The sequence below is a fragment of the Coturnix japonica genome, chromosome Z (genome assembly GCF_001577835.2).
Source record: "Coturnix japonica isolate 7356 chromosome Z, Coturnix japonica 2.1, whole genome shotgun sequence".
Taxonomy (NCBI): Eukaryota; Metazoa; Chordata; class Aves; order Galliformes; family Phasianidae; genus Coturnix; species Coturnix japonica.
In genome coordinates this window covers 13,106,127-13,125,343 of record NC_029547.1, presented here as the reverse complement: position 1 = coordinate 13,125,343, position 19,217 = coordinate 13,106,127, and the positions used below count along the sequence as shown (strand labels likewise).

At 43.1% G+C, this 19,217-nt stretch overlaps 2 protein-coding genes across 3 annotated transcripts in view; one reads left to right on the top strand and one right to left on the bottom strand.

Annotated features, from left to right (window-relative positions):
* SERINC5 (serine incorporator 5) overlaps positions 1-9,148 on the top strand; it is a 38,011-nt gene extending 28,863 nt beyond the window's left edge. The window contains exons 10-12 of the mRNA XM_015848605.2: positions 1,473-1,512; positions 2,188-2,335; positions 2,638-9,148. Of these exons, the coding sequence (XP_015704091.1) occupies positions 1,473-1,512; positions 2,188-2,335; positions 2,638-2,785 (336 nt within the window). The 3' untranslated portion in view covers positions 2,786-9,148. The remainder of the gene's footprint in view (positions 1-1,472; positions 1,513-2,187; positions 2,336-2,637) is intronic.
* A 1,169-nt stretch (positions 9,149-10,317) lies between these two features.
* THBS4 (thrombospondin 4) overlaps positions 10,318-19,217 on the bottom strand; it is a 38,350-nt gene continuing 29,450 nt past the window's right edge. For both annotated transcript variants that reach the window (XM_032441148.1, XM_015848619.2), the window contains exons 13-22: positions 18,626-18,785; positions 17,849-17,967; positions 17,006-17,058; positions 15,294-15,487; positions 14,853-15,031; positions 13,819-13,867; positions 13,523-13,719; positions 13,033-13,205; positions 11,475-11,614; positions 10,318-10,539 (exon numbers count right to left, since the gene is read on the bottom strand). In XM_032441148.1, coding sequence (XP_032297039.1) covers positions 10,478-10,539; positions 11,475-11,614; positions 13,033-13,205; positions 13,523-13,719; positions 13,819-13,867; positions 14,853-15,031; positions 15,294-15,487; positions 17,006-17,058; positions 17,849-17,967; positions 18,626-18,785 — 1,326 coding nt within the window. In that variant the 3' untranslated portion in view covers positions 10,318-10,477. The remainder of the gene's footprint in view (positions 10,540-11,474; positions 11,615-13,032; positions 13,206-13,522; positions 13,720-13,818; positions 13,868-14,852; positions 15,032-15,293; positions 15,488-17,005; positions 17,059-17,848; positions 17,968-18,625; positions 18,786-19,217) is intronic.

Below are 19,217 nucleotides of genomic sequence, written 5' to 3'. Positions count from 1 at the left end.
CTTCATAGCATTGTGGTTTTGGGGCTGACGTGTGCCTTGCTGCAGGAGGAGCACAAGCTGCTGGATGCAACCCATTAACTGGGAAGGCTCAGCTTTTGCACAGTGGCACTTGCCAACATAATTATTTCTGCACCATTTGCTTTTAAAGAGCAGTACAAGAGCCACTGAACGTAAATGTAAAGAAGTGACTGGCAGAGAGCAACTAATTGCATTCTGATTGTTCTGTCTGTGATAAAGGTCCTTTGTTTTCCCAACCACGAATATAAATATAGCTTTACAGTTGCTAGTGGTATACAGAAAGTCTTTCTGTGTCCAAGCTGAAGACAGTGAGTGCTTGGAAGGGCGAGTTGTATGTGTGCCAGCATTACTATTAGCATCACTGTGTGTGTGCAAGGACTTAATTTCTGACAAATGCGACTCATTAAAAGGTTTGAGGGAACGGAGGACTTTCTTCAGGATCTTAATACAGCCAAAGGAAAACTCAAGCTAAAGGTCTGCTGTAACAGTGGAAAGAGCCCATTAATTTGTTGAGATACAGAATAAGAGTTTTCCTCAAACTCTTGACTCGTCCCTTAAGAAACAAGATTGAGCTTTTTGACTTCTCATTAATTTATGAACCCAGTGAGTGCATGTAATCACAGGTATGTGAAGGGAAAGCTGTAGTTTGTTTCAATTGGAAACTCTGAAGGCTTAATGCACTCCAGAAGCTACATGATATCTTTATCAGACAGCAGGAAAATTAAATCCTAGAGAGGAATTTTATCAGAAGAAAATAACATAGGTGGTGCAATACACAGTACTGAGCTGTACTGCTGCCTAATGAAAATGTGCACCTAGTTTACTGTTCTCTGCACCATCTTTCCCTTTACATTAACACTCAACACAGGGAGTGTCTGACCCTTCTGCAGACAGTCTCAGCTTTCCTTTTTCTATCAGCTAAAAAATATTCTTTTCAACGAAGCATTAAAAACAACTTTCTGCTTTTACGGAGCCTGGATCCGTTTCAGAATTTTTTTTTTTAAAGATAAGTGCATTTGCATTTCTGCTACTCCCAGTGCCTGCAGCAGAGTTTTGCAGGTTTGTTGTATCTTCATTTCAGCAAAGGATTTATTTAAATAACACTTAGATGGAGTGTCCTTCTGAATCCTTCATGTGCAACCACATTAGCTTTTCCACCATTTTATCATAGTTGGTGCTGTAACACTGCCAGTACTTGATCTTGAATTATATTAAAAAGAGATTAGTTCTTAAAGAAAGAGCTCCCAGCTCTTTCTGAGTAGGTTTTCCCAAAGCTTAGAAGCTGCTGCTACAAACAACTCAGCAAATCCTAATTGGAGATTTGTGCTGGTTGGAAATACAAACCAGATATTTCAATTAGTGCCTGTAACTTGGACATAACAAGGTCTTCTTCACCAGTTGTTCTGCTTCTTTGCTCCTACACTGACTTACCTTTCCTGTTGTTTATCCCACAGGTAGCTCGGTGCTGCTTTTGCTGCGCGCTTGATGGAGATGGTAATTGCATTTTCACTGCAAAATTTACCTAGTGGCTTTCAGATCAAAGAGAGTTAAAGGCGCAGGCATAGAGAGTTTGTTGTGTCCTTAGTTTGCAGCGTGTCCAACTGAAACAGCTGAAATATTCAGTGTTGGACTAAGGAGGAAAGTAGCACATATATCAACAGTGTTTTAAAACAATGGACTAGTTAATAATTGCTTAACAAATGACTTGACAATCCAACGTACAGAAAGAAATCACTGCTCTTTGCACGAACGTGGGTGTGACTGACTGTGGGATTTTTGGCTCAGCAGCACTACAGGGATTCTGGCTCAGGGGGGAGGTCAGGAAGGGTGTGTCCTGTTTGCAGAACTGGTACATGAAGGGATATCAACCTGGACTTGCCAGGAGAATATCCTACAAGTAGGCCCAAATGCCAAATAAATAGTCCAGACACTCAAAAAAAACCCAAAACACATGTCAGTACAAGCAGTCTGATGCAGGGCAGCCTTTCAGTGACACTCCCATTTCTTTTTTGCTAAAGGATTTAGCCCATGCCCTGTGGGCAGGAAAATGCTTTGTCTCCTGCGTTGCAGAATCACACTAGACATTTTGTTCTGTTTTTCGTGATTCTAGCCACTATTTTCAGTTCTCGTTAAATCTGCAGAAATTTTCTTCTTTCTTGTCTCTTACAGCTGATGCTGAGGAGCATGTTGAAAAAAGGGGAGGCCAGACCGTGATTTATGATGAAAAGAGAGGCACAGTGTACAGCTATACCTTCTTCCACTTTGTTTTCTTCCTGGCTTCACTCTACGTAATGATGACAGTAACTCACTGGTTCCAGTAAGTGCATTTCTTTTAAAGCTGATAAACTGATGCCTGTGTGCACTGAGATGAGAGATCTGAGTGGCAGTGCATGCTGTTAGTGCATCTCCTCTCATAAAGTCAGAAGCTGCAAGAGAGGGTTACAGGTCTTTCCTGGGTTATTTTAGAGCAAGCTCTCACTCTGCAAATAACTGCCCTCCGCTCCTCTGTGGCTGTGTTAACCTGGTTGAAGTGTGTGACCTGCCTGGAGATACAGAGTCTGCTACAGTTTGTGATACGAATGGCGAGTTTATTGCTGTTTTGTTTTTTCTCTTTAACAGCTATGAAAGTGCCCAGATTGAGAAATTCTTCACTGGAACCTGGTCCATCTTCTGGATTAAGATGGTCTCCTGTTGGTTTTGTGTCTTTCTCTATTTATGGACCCTTATTGCTCCTCTCTGTTGCCCAACCAGAGGGTTCTCAGTGTGAACACTCAACAACTTTCTGAGTGTTTTATCTTTTTTTTTTTTTTTTTTTTTTTTTTTTTATTTTTTCCTCCCTGTTACAAATAAAGCTCAGTGGTCACTTTGTGATGAGGAAACACCCATTTCCTCATTATCCTAATATACCAGATAGTAACTTTTTAGTTAGATTAAAATATTTGAAAACTTTTTTTTTTTTTTAACCTGTTTTTAATTGTCAGCATTTGTCCAAGGGGATGATTCTCTTCTAAAACTCTTTAAGCTTGATGCGTGTAGTATAAGGAACGAGGTTGTTTCATTAGCAGGAGTAAGTGAAATGCTTTTAGGATAACTGACGGTCTTTCTCTGACCTTATTGGCAAGATAATTTGTGCAGATATCCAACGTCCACAGAAGACACACCTCCTAGCAGAACGCATTCCTTTCCATGCTCTTCTACTAACCACGCCTTTTGCAATGATGATGTGAACTGCTGTTTTGTATGGACTATAGTTCTTGTGAGTAGTACAAATCCCTTTTTCCAGAAACATACCCGAATGCTTCTGTAGAAATAGAGAATATACAGAAGTTTGACTTCCAAAAACATCTAAACTTTGTTTAAATGTACTATAAATTATTTTATTTCCTAGATTGAGAAAGCAATCTATCCTACTGTAACTTAAACAGGCACCTGAGTATTTTATTCAACTCATAACTTATCCAGTTATTAACAGAGGGGAGTTATACGCACAGAGATTCTTGAGCTCTGAATTGGATTGGTTTTGCTTTGCCAAATTAAGATTAGTAACCGCAAGCTTTGTGTACTGTACAAGGATTTGAGATACGGTACAGTCTTTATTCAAAATGTTGTGGGTTTTTTTTTTTGCTGGGGAAATATTAATTACAAGAGCACTGCCAGTTGCTGTTAATGTTAAATGTGGAGTGCTCAGTTACTATTCTACCCTGCTGTCTCAGTTTGTGTCTAAGGATCCCCAGGGTCTTCAGTTCTGTTTCTGTTACTGATTTGAAAACAGTGCTAGACAGAAAAAGGACTACAGTCATCCTCCTTTTCTGCCTGTGTTGTTTGGAAGCGATCTTTCTAACTGCTGTCCCTTCATACTTCTCTGTTGGCATTAGTTTTGTTGTTGCAATGGGAGATAGCCAACGGATCCTTTGATGGGAACAGAACTTCTTTTAGAGTGCTCCTATTTCTAGCAGCGGGATAAGGAGTTGGGAAAACAAAAGCAGAAAACACAGATGTGACAAGCAGCTGCCATAGCACAAATGACTGACTTGACAACATAAAGCCTGCTATAGACATACATATATATGTATGTATACGTATACATATGCATGTATATGTACATACATACGTATGTATCTTTTTTCTTCTAGCAAACAATTTAGTGGTTGGACAGCAGCTCAAATGCTTCAAGTTCTGAATAAGGTTGAACCTGCTTATCTACTTACCAGGGGGAAAAACTTACAACTGAAAGTCACCCCCAGGGTTTTGTTTTTTTCTTCTCTTTTTCTGTGTGTATGTGTACACATACATGTACATACACACGGTGCAAAGTGTGAAAGTTATGAACCAAAAGAATTAATTTAGCAGGCATAGGGTGTTTTGTTTATTGAAAGACACGATCGAGCCTTAAGTGCTCACCCAATGCTTTCTACAAAACAAAAGCACAACACAGAGGCCAGTGAGGTGGCCAAAATATTTACATGCCTTATTTGTTCTGTTGCAATAACTGATAGCTAAGGCACATCTGGTGAGTGATCTTCATATAACACGTCTCAGTTCTGCTCTTGTTTTGTTTGCCATTTTCATCTGTCTTTTTGCTGTGGTATCCTAGAGCTCCTGTCCTGCTTGCAGTTTGATAGTGGTGTTATATTCCCAAATTCTTACTCTCTTACCTCAAGGAAAATCCGCAGGCATGGATGTCCTGGACATTACCTACCGCAGTGACTAGAAGTCTCAAAATACCTCCAGTGTGAAGACCAAGGGTAGGAGGAATCTCTTACAGCTGCAGAGCTCTAAAAACTGGTGGCCAGTTTTTGTTGTTGTTCTTGCTTCTGCTGGGAGTCACTGGTCTTGTTAAGAGCTCTGTTAGCAGGGGGTCCACACGCTTGGCTGCGTTTGGAATCCAGCAAAGCAGATCCTTCTGCCACAGAAAGGCATTTGTTGCTGCATTTGCCATCAGGAAGCATTTAATTGTGCCATATCTAAGATAAGAGCTTATGGACTGTGCAGTGATTAATATTGTATCGCCTTACTAGTAGCAGCTGTTCTGACAAACAGTCTTGATCCAGAACTTCAACTGTGAGCTGCAACTGAGATAGTCCAGCCCTGCAGTCCTTCTTTGGTGAAAGTGAAGGCTGTTCTCTAATGCAGAGGGGCATGTAGGAGTTGCCTCCTAGTGTCAGTTATGTTGCACTATGAGAAAACAAACCTATCTTATTAAAGTTAGTGATGTTATTCGAGCAGAACAATCTGGGCAAGAAGCTGTACAGAAGCAGGCATGCAGTATGTCAAGTTTAAGTCAGTGAATGGCAGCTGTTCTCTGAATCTGATAAAAGGGAACTCAGTCACAAATTTGGATGATTTTAATACATATCTCGGCCAACAGATGTTATTGTTTGATTATAAAAATGCTTATTTTATGTGGATGGTATCTGCCTACATAAGGACTTGATGCACCTCCTCGTGCGCACTTTTTATAACTTGTATTTGGGGAAATAGATTTTGCACAGAGGAAACAGGGTTGTAGGAGGAAACTCCACAGTGAGGCCTGGATTCATCCTTCTTACAGATTTGCCTTGCTGAGTTGTTCTTTCACCCTCCCACCAGCTATTGACTTCACATGTCTGTGGGCATACAGAGGGTGGAACAGGGCAGTGCCAGGCTGCGCTGTTCTGTGCATCTGAGCAAGCCTTGTAGGGAAATAATTCTGAGACCTCGAATCTGACTGTGCATCTCCAGGCCTTCCTAAGGAATCAATAATTGCTGGCAGCTCGATACACAGAGCCTCAGTGAGGCACGACCTCTTGCTGTCCAGGCAAAGATTTCAGCCGTAGCGTTTGTTGTGAAATCTCTACTGTGAACTTTTCACACACAACCACTTAGTTAAAATCCTGGGCTGGGGCCTAAGATTCAAATGCTCAAGTCATTGGTTGCTAGCAATTCACAGAGATGGGGTTTTAGAGTCTTTTAACAAGTGCCTTCAGACCTACTGCCATGAGAGCAGTGGCACTGGAACTGGAAAACCGGGACTGAGCCTGCAACGTGGTGCTGCTGCCTTCACTGCTGCGTACAGCACGCATTGATGCCTGTGGTGCATGTGGGAGACCAAATAACTAGTGCTTGGCCAGTTGCTGACTTGAGGACTTATGTGGGGTGTTACAGTGAAGTGGAAGATGAACTAGGAAAACTCACAGGTGGTGACAAAAGGCTGTTGCTTGCACTGTAAGCAGCTGGACATCCTCTCACTGTGCCTGAAAGGGCTGCGCTGTTTGAGGCAGCCAGCAGTGCAGCATCTGTCCTGCACTGATCTCACCTTGTGCCACGGCTGTTCTTTGAATTTGTTCCCAGACATAAGGCAGCATTGCAGCATTTCTGGTTCCTGGTACTTTTGAGCTGTGTAAAGTGAGGAAGCTGCTGTTTATAAAGACAGGAAGGCTGGAGGCTGTGCTACATTTCCTCTAGCTAAACTTGAGTTTGAGCTAGTGTCATTGTCCACGGGGCCCTTAGAGGAACGAACCATGTTGGCTGAAGTTAATTCTGCTTGTAAAATGAAATAGCGTATTGGTGTTTTCCTGCTTGATAAAATTGCCTTCGAAAAAGGGTTCTGTGGAACCTCATTGCTGCACCACTGCCTGTGACTGGAGCCATTTCTCTTGTGAAAGCAACCAGAAGCTGAGACAGTGATGACTGCTTCTTATTTGGGGATAAAACTAGTGGGATGGACGCAGAGAACAAGTCTGTGAATCCAAGTACTGGACTGACAAATGAGACCACAAAACCTTATGAAGAACATACGGAAAAGCGGATGGACGTGTTTGCTGTTTACCACCTCGTTCCTCCAAGCACGCAGGCTGCCCTTGCAGCTGGATGCTGAGTAAGGAACTTCACTGTGCTTACGAATCAGTTGTGCGTTTCTGATGCTTTTAGCTTCTTACTTCAAGCATTTCCACGAGGGTCAAAAAGCTCGTACTTGCCCTGCTCCTCCAATAAATACTAGCTGATTTTGGGCCACTTTTGTCTGAAACGGGTAATTTGGTGTTGCTTAATGCACATGTAGTCCAGAGAGAGGGTTTAATCCCTCGCAGAATCATGAACACTGCATGTCTATTTATTTATTTATTTTGTGTTTTAGCACCTTCTTACAAGTCTTGAAGCGCTCTGACAGTATGAGCTATGCACCTGTAGCAGCTTCGCCAGCCACTTGTGCAGCCATTCCTGGGCTGGAGCGTGGCTATAGATTGAGGAACCATTGCACTTGGAGAGAGAGAGGAAAAAAAACAAACCTCTGGTTCCTAACAGTTGTCTGACTTCAACCGATGCATAAGGGAAGTCTAGGAACTGAAGGTACTGCTGCTTTAACTGTGGCAAGCAGCCTGCGGCGTCATGGGGATCTCTGAACAAACTGGGGACAAAGCAATCCACTGATGGGCTTTAAAGCATGCTATGAAGAGTTTATGCTATGGGCTAGTGCGCTTTTCTCTTAAATGCATTGGTGATGCAAAAAGATTGCAAGATTGTACATACGTGGCTACGTGAGCAAGATTACTTGCAGCTAAAACTTGGTTGTCTTTCTGTGGGCTGTAGAAGCAATATGTTCTCCATGCAGGCTGTATCCTCTTCATTTTGTTTGCCTTTTTCTCCTTGAGTTCATTTTCTGGAGGCACTGCAAATCTGCACAGCTCCCATCCCGCTGCCTGCCATGGCCATGTCACTGCTCCTAGAAACTGACAGGCTTCTTTGCCAGGTCTTCCTGATTCCTGCCTTTCTGTACGAGCAGCTCTGCAGTGCTGAAGCAGTTGAGGATCGTAGCTTTGCGTATGGATCAGCTTTCCTGTACGGAAAATGCATCTTTGTTTTCTTGAGTCGTCCTGCAAGTTCCTGTGGGAGGAAAACACACCATCAGCGCAGTGAAACTTTACTTTGTGTTTTCAGTTTTGTAAACAGTAATTTGAACTCAGTGTTTCATATGACTGTACAAGGGATTGCCAGGGGTCAAGTGCTTGGAAAGCTTTGGTTCTTTGTACTCCTAGCAGGACACGTAGCCTGGGAATGGCTGCAGCTGCATTTCCAGCGTCCTGGAGGTGGAAGGTGTGGTGCTGGGAGGGGTTGCAGGCACACAGCACAGTGCCTGGTGCAGCCCCTATGGGCCCTGCACTGGGAGCCTGCTGGGTTGTGATGGCGGCCTTCTAGTGCCAGAAGAAACTGTAAGGTTTCAAGTAGGCCGCGTAATCCATTTCTTCTGTTTTGTTTTTCCCAGTCCTGGTGTAGAATCATTCCACATCTGCTCAGTGGTACTTTTTCTTTAAGATGTCAGATTTTTTTCTCAAATGCAAACCACATTGATGTCCCCACTCACCATCCTCCGATAGCTCCCACTGCTGCAGCGCAGAGTTCAGAGGGGCTGCGGCTGAGCCCCGCGTTGGCTCCAGCTGCGCCAGGCAGAGCTGTGGGCGCAGCACTCGGGCTGTGTGTTTGCCAAAGAAGTCTCAGTCCGAAGCCAAGGAAAATGTTGGAGAGCTATGGGAAAATAATGTTCTGTTACGCACGCCTTAGCTTTATTTTTCCTCCTTCTGATACTTGTCCAGGTGCTTAGGTGTCGTTGGACATCCACGCAGTATTAAGGCAGGGAAAACTGATGTTCAGAGAACAATTTTCAGCTTGTCGTATGCAAGCTGAGAGAATACTTACAAGGAACATATGGTTCATCGTGTGCTTTTTTATTTACCAGAAACAAACGGCCATCCATCACGTGTATGCCACGTTTGAGAACTGGATGCAAACTAGGCCAAACGTGAACACTTTTTGTTAATGGAGAGGGGGTTTCAATTAGTCCTTTTCTTAATATCTCAAGGGAACTTTTCATGTGTTTGTGTGGTTTGGTTTTATTAGTCTGTAGCCCAGCGAAGTGGAGATTTGCTAGTTTTATTTAACATTTTTTGTGAGTGTTGTGATCCGTAGTGACTGTAACACTTGGACTTTTAGGGATTGGCAAAAGCTTCAGAATTCTAAGAACTTCACTGTAAAATAGCTTCGTCTTTTTAAAGCATGTTAATGGTTTTTATGGACACTTCCTTTTGTATACTGAGTGAATGTATTGTTATAGGTTTAATGTTTAATGGACCAATAAAGTTTTTCTTACAAAGGGAAATTGTTTGTGCCATATGAAAGTTGAAAAGTCAACTCAGGAGAAATTTCATATATATATATAAAGATATGCAATAAGCAGTCAGTCTAAGACAGAACCTTAACAAAGGTCCCGCAGCTTCACAAACTGTTAGCAGTCGTTTTCTGAGGCTCTATATCAGCAAGGTGTCATGACATCAAGTGTAAAGGATCTGTATGTGTATCATCACCTACTGAAAGCTGTGGTGAAAGTGTTCACACACCAGTTCTGATGGATGTGTGGGCAGTGCTGGGGTTTCCCAGGCCCTGGGTATGACCCTGAGCCACATCTTTGTCCACAAAGGCCAACTTCACAGTTCCTGAATTTATGGGTTCCGTGGTGTCAGCTCAGCTCTGTAGCCTGCAATGTCCTTCTGTGCAGCTGTCCTTGGAGCTGGTACTGCCTCCATATTGGAAAAGGATGCAGCAAAAACACACAGTATCCAACCTAACCAAGTTACAGAGTGCATTGGGACACTTTCTTATTTGGCTTTTGTTTCCCATCCCTTTCCTGATGGTTGTTAACACTTAATTCAATGGTTAAGTGTTTTTTTTACCTTAAATAATTACTATCACTTTAGTACTGCTTGAGACCTCAGCTCCGAGCAGGGTGAGCAAATCAAAACCTGGCTTTTAGTTTGCAAGGCAGGATTACTTACTATGGCTTCTTCCCATCTTTAAATCACGTGCAAGTCATGCACTGTGATGAGATCTGACAGCAGCTCCCTGCAGGCAGCTTTTTTGTTTTTACAGGCTGCAAATGTACTCATAATTTTCTATGAGCAGAAGCACAGGAAAGTCTGACAGAGTTCATGGATGAGTTCTGCCAAAGGTAACGGGCTGCAGCAGATTTAATCTGCTCCAAAGGTGATAGAACAGCTTCTGACCTGTGCGCAAGCAGGGATGGAGAAGATACTGGGAAGCATCTGATCTTGGCAGCACCCATCTCTTCTATTTCAAACTTTCATTTCTGACGCACACCAGAGATGAAGTTAGAAAGACAAATTCGCCCTTTCTCCCTGACGCTGTTTAATACTGAATCCAGAATGGCAACAGAATCAAACAGTTCCTGAGAATGGCTTAAGAATCATTACATTATGTGCCACCCCCCCACTACATCTTAGGGCAAATCTGAAAACAAGAGAAGCCTCAGAATGTTTTTGTCTTCTTTTTATTTTCACTTTTATACAAAAAAGTCTGACATAATCACATCAATAAGAACAAGCTGAAGTGTGCACTCTTACAACAATCATATAAGGATTTAAAATACACTGTTACTGCAAACAACAAAGCAATACTAGTTTGCTTTTACTTCTTAAATATCCCCAACTCCAAATTGCTGAGCTTGAAATTCTTGAAAGTCCTCTGGGATGGTGTCTGAAAGCAGGAAAACACAGGACAGGTCAGTCTCCTTATGACAAAAAGGACTTAACGCCACTCAGCTGCATCTTTTTAGCTAATGAATCCAGTCTTTTGCTCACACGTTGAGAATGAACTGGGACTGCCCTCAATTTTGGTGTATGCCACTGAAAAGCAGAGGGGCTCACAGGACAGTGCAAGCTATTTCTGCCCCATTAGCAATTGAACAACAATTGATCTTAACAGTGGAGGCACCAAGGGCTGACCCTTGTCTCAGCATCACCCCCTCCCTGACAAAGGCAGCGGTAGGAAAATGAGTTACCAGCCAGAAATAGCCCAACGTGACCAGCCTCTGTGTGAGCAAACAAGACAGGATTTACACAACATGTTGGGAGATCAAGTCAGAGTTGAGGATTTTACTCTATGTGGAGAGCCAGCATACTCCCACAATCTGAGGACTCCATCCCTACAGGCATCTCATGATCTTGTCCACTCGCAGACAGGAGCAACCAGCAACACAAGAGCAACCAGCAGTACACAAACCATCCCAGCAGATCTCCAGATTGGCTTCACCTTGTTTTCAAAGCTTGAGGCACCCTGCACACACGATGACCTCAGTATGTTGTGTGTACACAGCTCTCACGGTTGGCTGGCTTTAAATAACATTTCTAATTCACTGATGACAGCTATACTACTTAGTTAGCACAATCTCTGCAGCACAGCAACTGCTCTGGGAGGAGCAGTTATGGGGTGTTAGTTCTCGTCTGGCTGGGCTGCAGTGCCTTACTGGTGTCAGGGGAGGCACTTCACAGCCGTAAAGAACTTGTAAATGAAAATCAAAGGAAAAGATGCAAGATGGCTTAATTCAAAAGCTGGATTCATTTTCTTTCTGGTCACTTGTTAGATATTAGCAAAAGAAAAAAAGAAAAAGGAAAAAAGAAAAAAAACATTACCATTACAGCGATATTTCAGGTTGGACCAGATAATGTTTTCCTGAGAAAAGCAGAAAACTCCAAGCCGTCCTCCACGCATTGTGGTGTCTATAGTTACACCAGAGTCTGCCACCAGGTCAGAGCCTTCGTAAAATCTTGCCCTTAATGAAAGCAAACAGAAGCTGTGTTAGGTCTTTTCTAAACCCACAGCTTTAATAGAAGTAGTTTCATTTATCTGTGTTGATTCCAGCCTTCTGCCCCTGCAGCCAGACTAGGGGGGAAAACAAAGCAATGCTGCACTCAGGAAAGATCTCAGCAGAAAGGGAGACCTTCCATGTTTTGGTATCTGCTGCTTGATCCTGCCCTCAGCCCTCTTTCAGTCCACAGCTGGTAACTATGGGAGAAAAGGAGAATTGAATGCCAGATGGATTTTGTCTCGTGCAGTATGAAACTATATATTTTTTAATAGGCAAAGTTTCAAACATGCTGTGTGGAATCTTAAAGCTGCTTCCCCGACTGTCGGATTTCTTTAAAATGTTTGGATGATTCATTCCAGGAACAGTTTTGATGATCTGGCACTTTCTTATTACAAAAACTGTCAGCAAATTCCCAAATAACTCTGGGAATAACTGTGCCCTGCCAAATTTCCAAGCACATGCCCTGTGTCCTGGGGGTCTGAGCAGGATCACACTGAGCCATCACAGCACTGCCTATACCACATCCACAGCCTCCGTGTACCAACAAACAGCTCAGTGGATGATGAACCTGGAGGATCCTGCTTTGGGCAAGGATACTGCTGTGTTAGGAGCCAGTGTGACATGCAGTCAAACAGTGGATGGTGAAGGGAGAGAAACTTCTTGTAAAATAAGAAAACAAACAATTATTATCGTGCCTGTTTGCTGATCTCCTGAGGCAGTTCAGGAGTATCTGTACAATGAATACGGCTTGTTGCTCAATTGAGTGCTTTTTTCCTAGATGTCCTCATAGCCTTGGAAAATCTCTGTGAGTGAGACACATTATGGTCTGTGGCATTAGGCCTAAAAGAACCACAGCAAGATGTGGGCAGTGCTGGCAGAGGCTTCCTTTAGGCCGGCCTGCCTTTGATTTGAAGGATTCCGTGACACTAACACTGCCCCGTTCTTCAGCTGCAAGTCAATTATGCTGCCTAGAGAGACCGCAACCTCAGGCAGACAACAGCTTGGGAAGCAGCTTCATGAGCAGCTTGATCTAAACGAAACCCAGAAATCTGCCACCCAGTGGCTAGAACATTGTCATTGACGATACCAACATTCTTAATCCACTGCAGCTAAAAGCCAGACACGTTACATATTCCGTGATAACAGCACTAAACAAACTACTGAAATTACAATTCCAACTAAAAGATCAAAATTACGACATTTTTAGATGCCTTTTGAGGAAACAAGGCATCAAAGCCATAAAGTGGTTTGGTAGCTCATACAGCTTCCTGACTGCAAAGCACAGACATGCCATAGATATTCAGATTATTTAAAAAGCATTGAGACACAACAGTTTAGGCAGACGTGTATCTGTTCTCACCTCATCTCTTCTTTATTCTCACCTGATATACCCAATCTGGGGTCTGTGCTGCAAGAACCAGCGGTAGGAGACTTTGTCTTTCCACCCCACGTTTCGAGGGTCCTTCCACAGCAGCCTGACCTGGTCGCTGGTGTCCCCTGTGTGCCAGAGGGAGTTGCGCAGGTGCTCGCCAGGGCCTGTCTTTGATTTGACAGCCTGCAGGAATACATGTTTCAAGCACTGACAACAGAGAAATGTAACTTCCAGCAGCACTAAGTCTACTGTAGTGGGCAGGTTGCAGAAGCACCCTCCTTCCCACTTACAAGCCCGTAACTTCTCGTGTAACTGCAGCCACTGCTTACACAGACAGTTTTGGTACCCAGTGCTGGAAGAGAAAAGCAGCCGGGCAGCAATGCCAACACACAGCATGACGACTTCACCACAGTCAGAAGGGCCAATGCCTGGCATGAAGGCATAGCCCACAGCCAGGCTGTAATGACCACTGCACCCCCAGCAAGGAAGCACTATCATACCTTCAGCTGAATGCCAGGCTCTGCAACAGCTCTGAAGGGAGTTGCTTGCCAGTATGTCTGCTCAGTCTGTTTCCACATTACCACATAAAAACTGGAGCTGTCTTGATAGCCAAAAATAAAACCAGCGTAGTCGTCATCTGTCACTGTGTTCACATGGAAAGTGCCCTCGAAGTCAACACCATTAAAAGCAGTGTAACCTAGGGAGATGCAAGGTTAAAACTAGGTCTGCAGAAAAAGCCTTTGCATGCTACTTGATTTTCTGCTGTAAAACTTGAACCTCAAAAGAGTGCACATACCAACAGCAAGGCCAGGATCACTGTTCATAGTCTGCACGATTTCCATGCCCTGTAAAGATTAAATTCGGGGTGGTTAGCGTGCATGACAAGTTGGGCTGGGTAAGCCTGGCAGCCTCTTCTGGCCTCCTGCTAGCACCCCCTCCATGCCTTTCCTCCCCATGCTCATAACATGTCTATAACACTTGCAGCTCTGAATTAAAAAGAAAGCTATAATCAAATCCTCATGTTCCATCTCCTTGCGTGCACAGAGTTGGGAATGATTTTTCTCTTCCTGCAGAACTGGACTTATTCGTGTTCTTTCCTTCCCTGTCCTAATTTTTCTGAAATCACTGAATCTGGCCAGGACTGGAGATGAGATGGAAAAAACAAATGGGAGGTGAGGGCTTTTGCAGGGCCTCGGTCACAGAATTTGATCACAGTGTTGAGGATTGAACTGGCTGCCAGGACGAGGCAGAGGAAGGTTTCTTATACATTTCAGCAGATTTGGCAGAGATGTTGACAGTGGGAGTGAAACGTCCATTTCTTGTGGCTCTGAAAACGATTTCCTCCTGAGGACTAAAATGTGTTAGTATAAACAACATTTACTGGACTTCACTTAGGAGCAGCTGCTCTGCTACACAGCCGGTCAGACTTTCGAACTCTAGAAAGGACTTTTGAAATTGTACTTTGTCAATAGAGTGACACAAGTCCTGTGTTTGACTTCTGTCAGCAGTGAAACACATCTAGAACTACTCGATCAGCCTGCGTTTATTTTAGTTCATTACAGAGTCACAGAATTATAGGGGTTTGAAGGGATCTCTGGAAGCTACCTAGTCCAACCCCCCTACTAAATGTTCTCTGGAGTAAGCAAGCAGCATCAAGCTTCAAGTTACCATTCACTGAAGGAAAACTATTCCACTGTTAATACCTGTACAAGACTCAACAAACCAGCAGCTTCCACTTCTCACTCATTTGCAAGAGGTTTGACAAGTACAGAGCTTTTCAAATGCTCTTTCTTAGGTGAGGAAAAAAAAAAAACAAACGTATATTTTTACCTGGTTTAGAACCACCCAGTTGGGGTCAATCTGTGCATCTCCCTCTGGGTCCAGCACCACAGTCTGATAGGCCCTGAAGTCCGTCAGGGTGATCTCTGCATTCTCGGGGCAGACATCAATCCGATCAATTACTGTATCCTGGTCAAAATCAGACTCGCAGACATCCCCAACTCCATCACCTGAACACACCAGAGAAGTGAGAATAAACTTATGGTGCAACAAGTAGTCACGCTGACATAGCTGCTGAACCTGGACGTCCAAGGAACAGGCAGAGTTTCTGTCCTGACAGCTACAGTGTGTGCAGATGGGACACACGGAGCTCTGCCTTGACCCAAGGGCCCCTGCATGCACATAGCAACTGAGCAGAGTCTCAGCCAGCATATATGCTGAGGAAGGATGTGATGTGCAAGCACCAAAACCACTCCTGAAGGCCTGACTTACCATTTTCATCTTCCTGCCCTGGGTTAGGGACTAGCCTACAGTTGTCAGGGCCTGGTGGCAAAAGATCAGGAATGCCATCATTATCATCATCCTCATCGCACTCGTCACCCAGCCCGTCCTTATCTGTGTCCAGCTGGGAGCTGTTGATAATGGTGGGGCAGTTGTCTGTGCTATCCTGGTGTCCATCGCCATCACTGCAAGCACAAAGACAAAAAGAAAAAGAGGCATCAGCTCCCACCTCTGCATGGGCAGAGCACCAGCACCTGAACAGGATATGCATGAGAGGAGCTTGGGAAACTGAAAAGGGGGGCCACCATAACCTGGTATCACTGGGGCAGTTGGGCAGGAAGGAGACAAGAAGGCTGTAAAATAAGCTGGCAGAAGATGTAGAGCTAGGCCTGAAGCTAAAAAATACCTAGATTAGGAAATAAAAGGAAGCCTGACCAGGAGTGGGGATAGGTACAACAGCCCAGGATCCCACACGACATTTACACCTAACAAGTGTGCTTCCAGTAACTGCAGTATCACCAATTCAAAGTCACAAAGGTGACATAGCAAGGGGTCAACTGCAACCATCTCCATTGTCCACAAGTGTTTTGGAGCTCAGGAATCCATGAGTGTGAGAGAATCTGCATGAGCCCCAGAAATCAGACTTGTTTAAAACTAAGCACCAGTTTCAGCCTCCTGCAGGCTGAGTTTGGTTATGTTACTTTTCCCCAGGAGGCCACACAGTAGGGGGATTGTTCTGCACCTCCCATATGCCACACCAATTCATTGTGCTATCAGCTGGTTACATGAAGTGCAGCCAGTAGTGGGGACACAGGCTACTGAAAAGTTCGGGAAGATTTGGAGCGAGTGCCTTGTTCCTCAATTTATATGGTTAAGTACAGCTTAATAACCGAGGAGGAGGAAGCAAAAAAAGAAAAAGGCTTTCACTACTTGTTTTCAATGTATATATATATATACAGGTATTACAGGTATCCATATCCCCTCCTGTTCTTCTCTGATAAAAATGGGGCTTACATTTTCGGTAAGTTCTCGGGGTGAAATGCAGTGAGGACTGTATACATTTATCTATTACTGCAAGGTTAACCTCAGGTTTATGTGGTCTAGCAGAAGACGCTTCCTATACACTAGTTAGGTTTCAGGAAAGAACAAAATGTCCTTCTTTGAAAACAAGAAATAAACAAGGCCTATCTATTAATACAGTTCCCAAAAAAATGGGGGCCCCCTTTAGCTACTACACCAAGACTGGGAATGCTCCTGGCAGAGGTGGTGAAGTAGGCTCCCCTGCACTCACCATCTGAGACCACAGCACCCTAAACCTTAAAATAAAGGATGAAAATAAAGAAAAGCAGAAAAAAGCACGCTCCCTCTCTAAGATGATCTGAGCAGTGCTCTGGGTTTTACGGACAGAAAACTGTTATGAATGTCATTTCCTCAGGAACTGAAAGGAACTATGTGTGAACATGGGGCTAGGGGTAAAGGGCTCCTCTACTGTACTGCTACAGGCAACTGAACCAACAAGGCTTAAAATCCCATGGTTTTTTTTTTGTTTGTTTGTTTTTGTTTTTTGAAATTATGTTCTTGTGAGAAGTAATTAAATCAAGCCTCATATGAAGGATAGAAGCTCTCCAGCAACCACCACGCTTCAGCTCAAAACTAGCCTCTTCCAATTCCCTTCTGTTGCTATCAGCCATAATACAGCTTACCTGTCCTGATTGGTATCACAAGAATCTCCAACCAGGTCATTGTCGACATCTGACTGCAAAAGAAAACAGAGGTAGTTCCCAAATCAGCTGCAGAGAGCATCTATTAACATGGCAGCATTAAAATAAAACATTAAGTAAATCAACTGCAATTAAAATGAAACCATGGAAAAACATGTGTTTTCTAAAAACTATTTCCTTCTTTGCATCATACTTCTAACCAAAACGGCCGCTTTATTACAGAAAATAAAACAGAATGATGAATAAGCAGGTTTAAATTAGATTGGAGTAGTTTAAGAGGTGAAACACAAGTAAAATTCCTCAGTTTCTAGAGATACATACCACACATTTTTAACCTAGGTTCATTTCTAAAGTGACTTCAGAAATCTAACAAATTTCTCTAGAGTTTCCAGCATTTGTTAGTCTAATCAGAAGTTAAATCAAAACTGTCACTGACTTCTTACCTACAAGCAATGAAGATTTTGCTAAGTAAGGACATCATGATTAGGCCCTCATGAAAGAAATTCTGACTGTAACTAAACCACCCCACTGTGTGGAGTCTGGCAGTGGACTTTGTCATACTGGAGCAGGCTCACATGGAGAAAGACTGTGGAAAACACTGGTGACAGCCGCAGGGAAGTGATGCTAACAATATCTAAAGATATAAGAATACACCTGGTGTCTCCCCATTTTGATGGAGCACGTGAATCTCTGCAAAAGCTTCCCAAATTCCTTCTGTTAAAAGACAAACACTGTCTGCATGGGCAGCCTCATTCTATTAGGTCTTTCTGGATCTCAGCAGTCCCCCTCCTTGTACGTGAATGTTTATTCCTTCTGCCTGCTAACCTGATTTGGATTGCTGACTGTAGGACAGCTGTCACAGGCATCACCAACACCATCGTTATCCTTGTCTTCCTGGTCTTGGTTGGGGATCCTCTGACAATTATCTAAAAGGTTCTTAATACCTAGCAAAAAGTGGACAGGATGTTAGCTTTAAAAAAATGATCAGTATCAAGAATAGAAAAGACACTGATCCTTTTCAGTAACTACTTAATCTTTCAATGACATCATAAATCTGCACAGCAAATCCTTTTTACACGTATCCATTTATTTAACCACTTTTAGAAACATCTTGCTGAAGAACAGTTCTCAATGCAATCACGCATCCCTCATTAGTTACACACACTTCATCCTGTCTTGTTCTCTGAGTCACAATATAGGATCAAATATTTTATCTTCAATATTAGACCTGAAAGACAGTGTCTTTTCTTTCAAGACTCCTAAAGCAATAGACATAATACATCACGTAGCCCATAAGCATTCGACAAAGGCAGCAGCTGGATATTCTAGGGCATGTTAGTGCCTTTAAGGAGTTACTGAATGACCAATGACCTTAACTTAAACCAAGCTTAGTTCCATGTTTATCTGTTATGAAGTATTTGGCACTTCAGATGGAGGCTAAAAGGCATAAATTGATCTAAAAGAAAATTACTTAATGCAGAGATTTCATGAAGGCAACGTGTTACATGACAGGAGCTGTTGGCAGAAAGTTGTTGTAATTCACAGCAATCTCTCGGTAAATTTTAAGAATGTCAGAAAAGCTGTAAGTGAAGAGTTACCAACCATCTCCATCCATGTCGTCATCACAAGCATCTCCTTTCCCATCACCATCTGTGTCCCTTTGGTCATTATTCAGGACACTGCGGCAGTTGTCACAGGCATCTCCAAAGATATCATCGTCACTATTTCTCTGGTTAACATTGGGAGTCAAGACACAGTTATCCTGCAAGAGGCATTGATCCAAATCAGATATGAATGGAGCCATGAGTCTTGCATTTCCATCTCAGTGAGCTATTTGATATTTTACATGAATATTAGCTCTGGGCCAGACTTCACTACCTCCCTCAGAGCTTTCTTTGTAATACACACCACAGGAACACTAAACATGAATACTGAGTACCATAAAGATTTATTTATAACTTTGACAGCTGATTCTCATTTTGGATGGGTCCACATAAGTAACCTGCACCTCAGCTGCATTTGTCAAGGTCTGTAGATGCTCTTAATGAAAGCTGGTGGCCCTGTTCCAGTAGAGACTCAATTATAAAGCAAAAACACTCAGAAAATTACAAACTGAACTTATGTTCTGATATATTCTGCAGTAGTGTCCCCAAACGGAAATCTCCTTCAGAACAAGATCCAAAGCTTTTTTTTC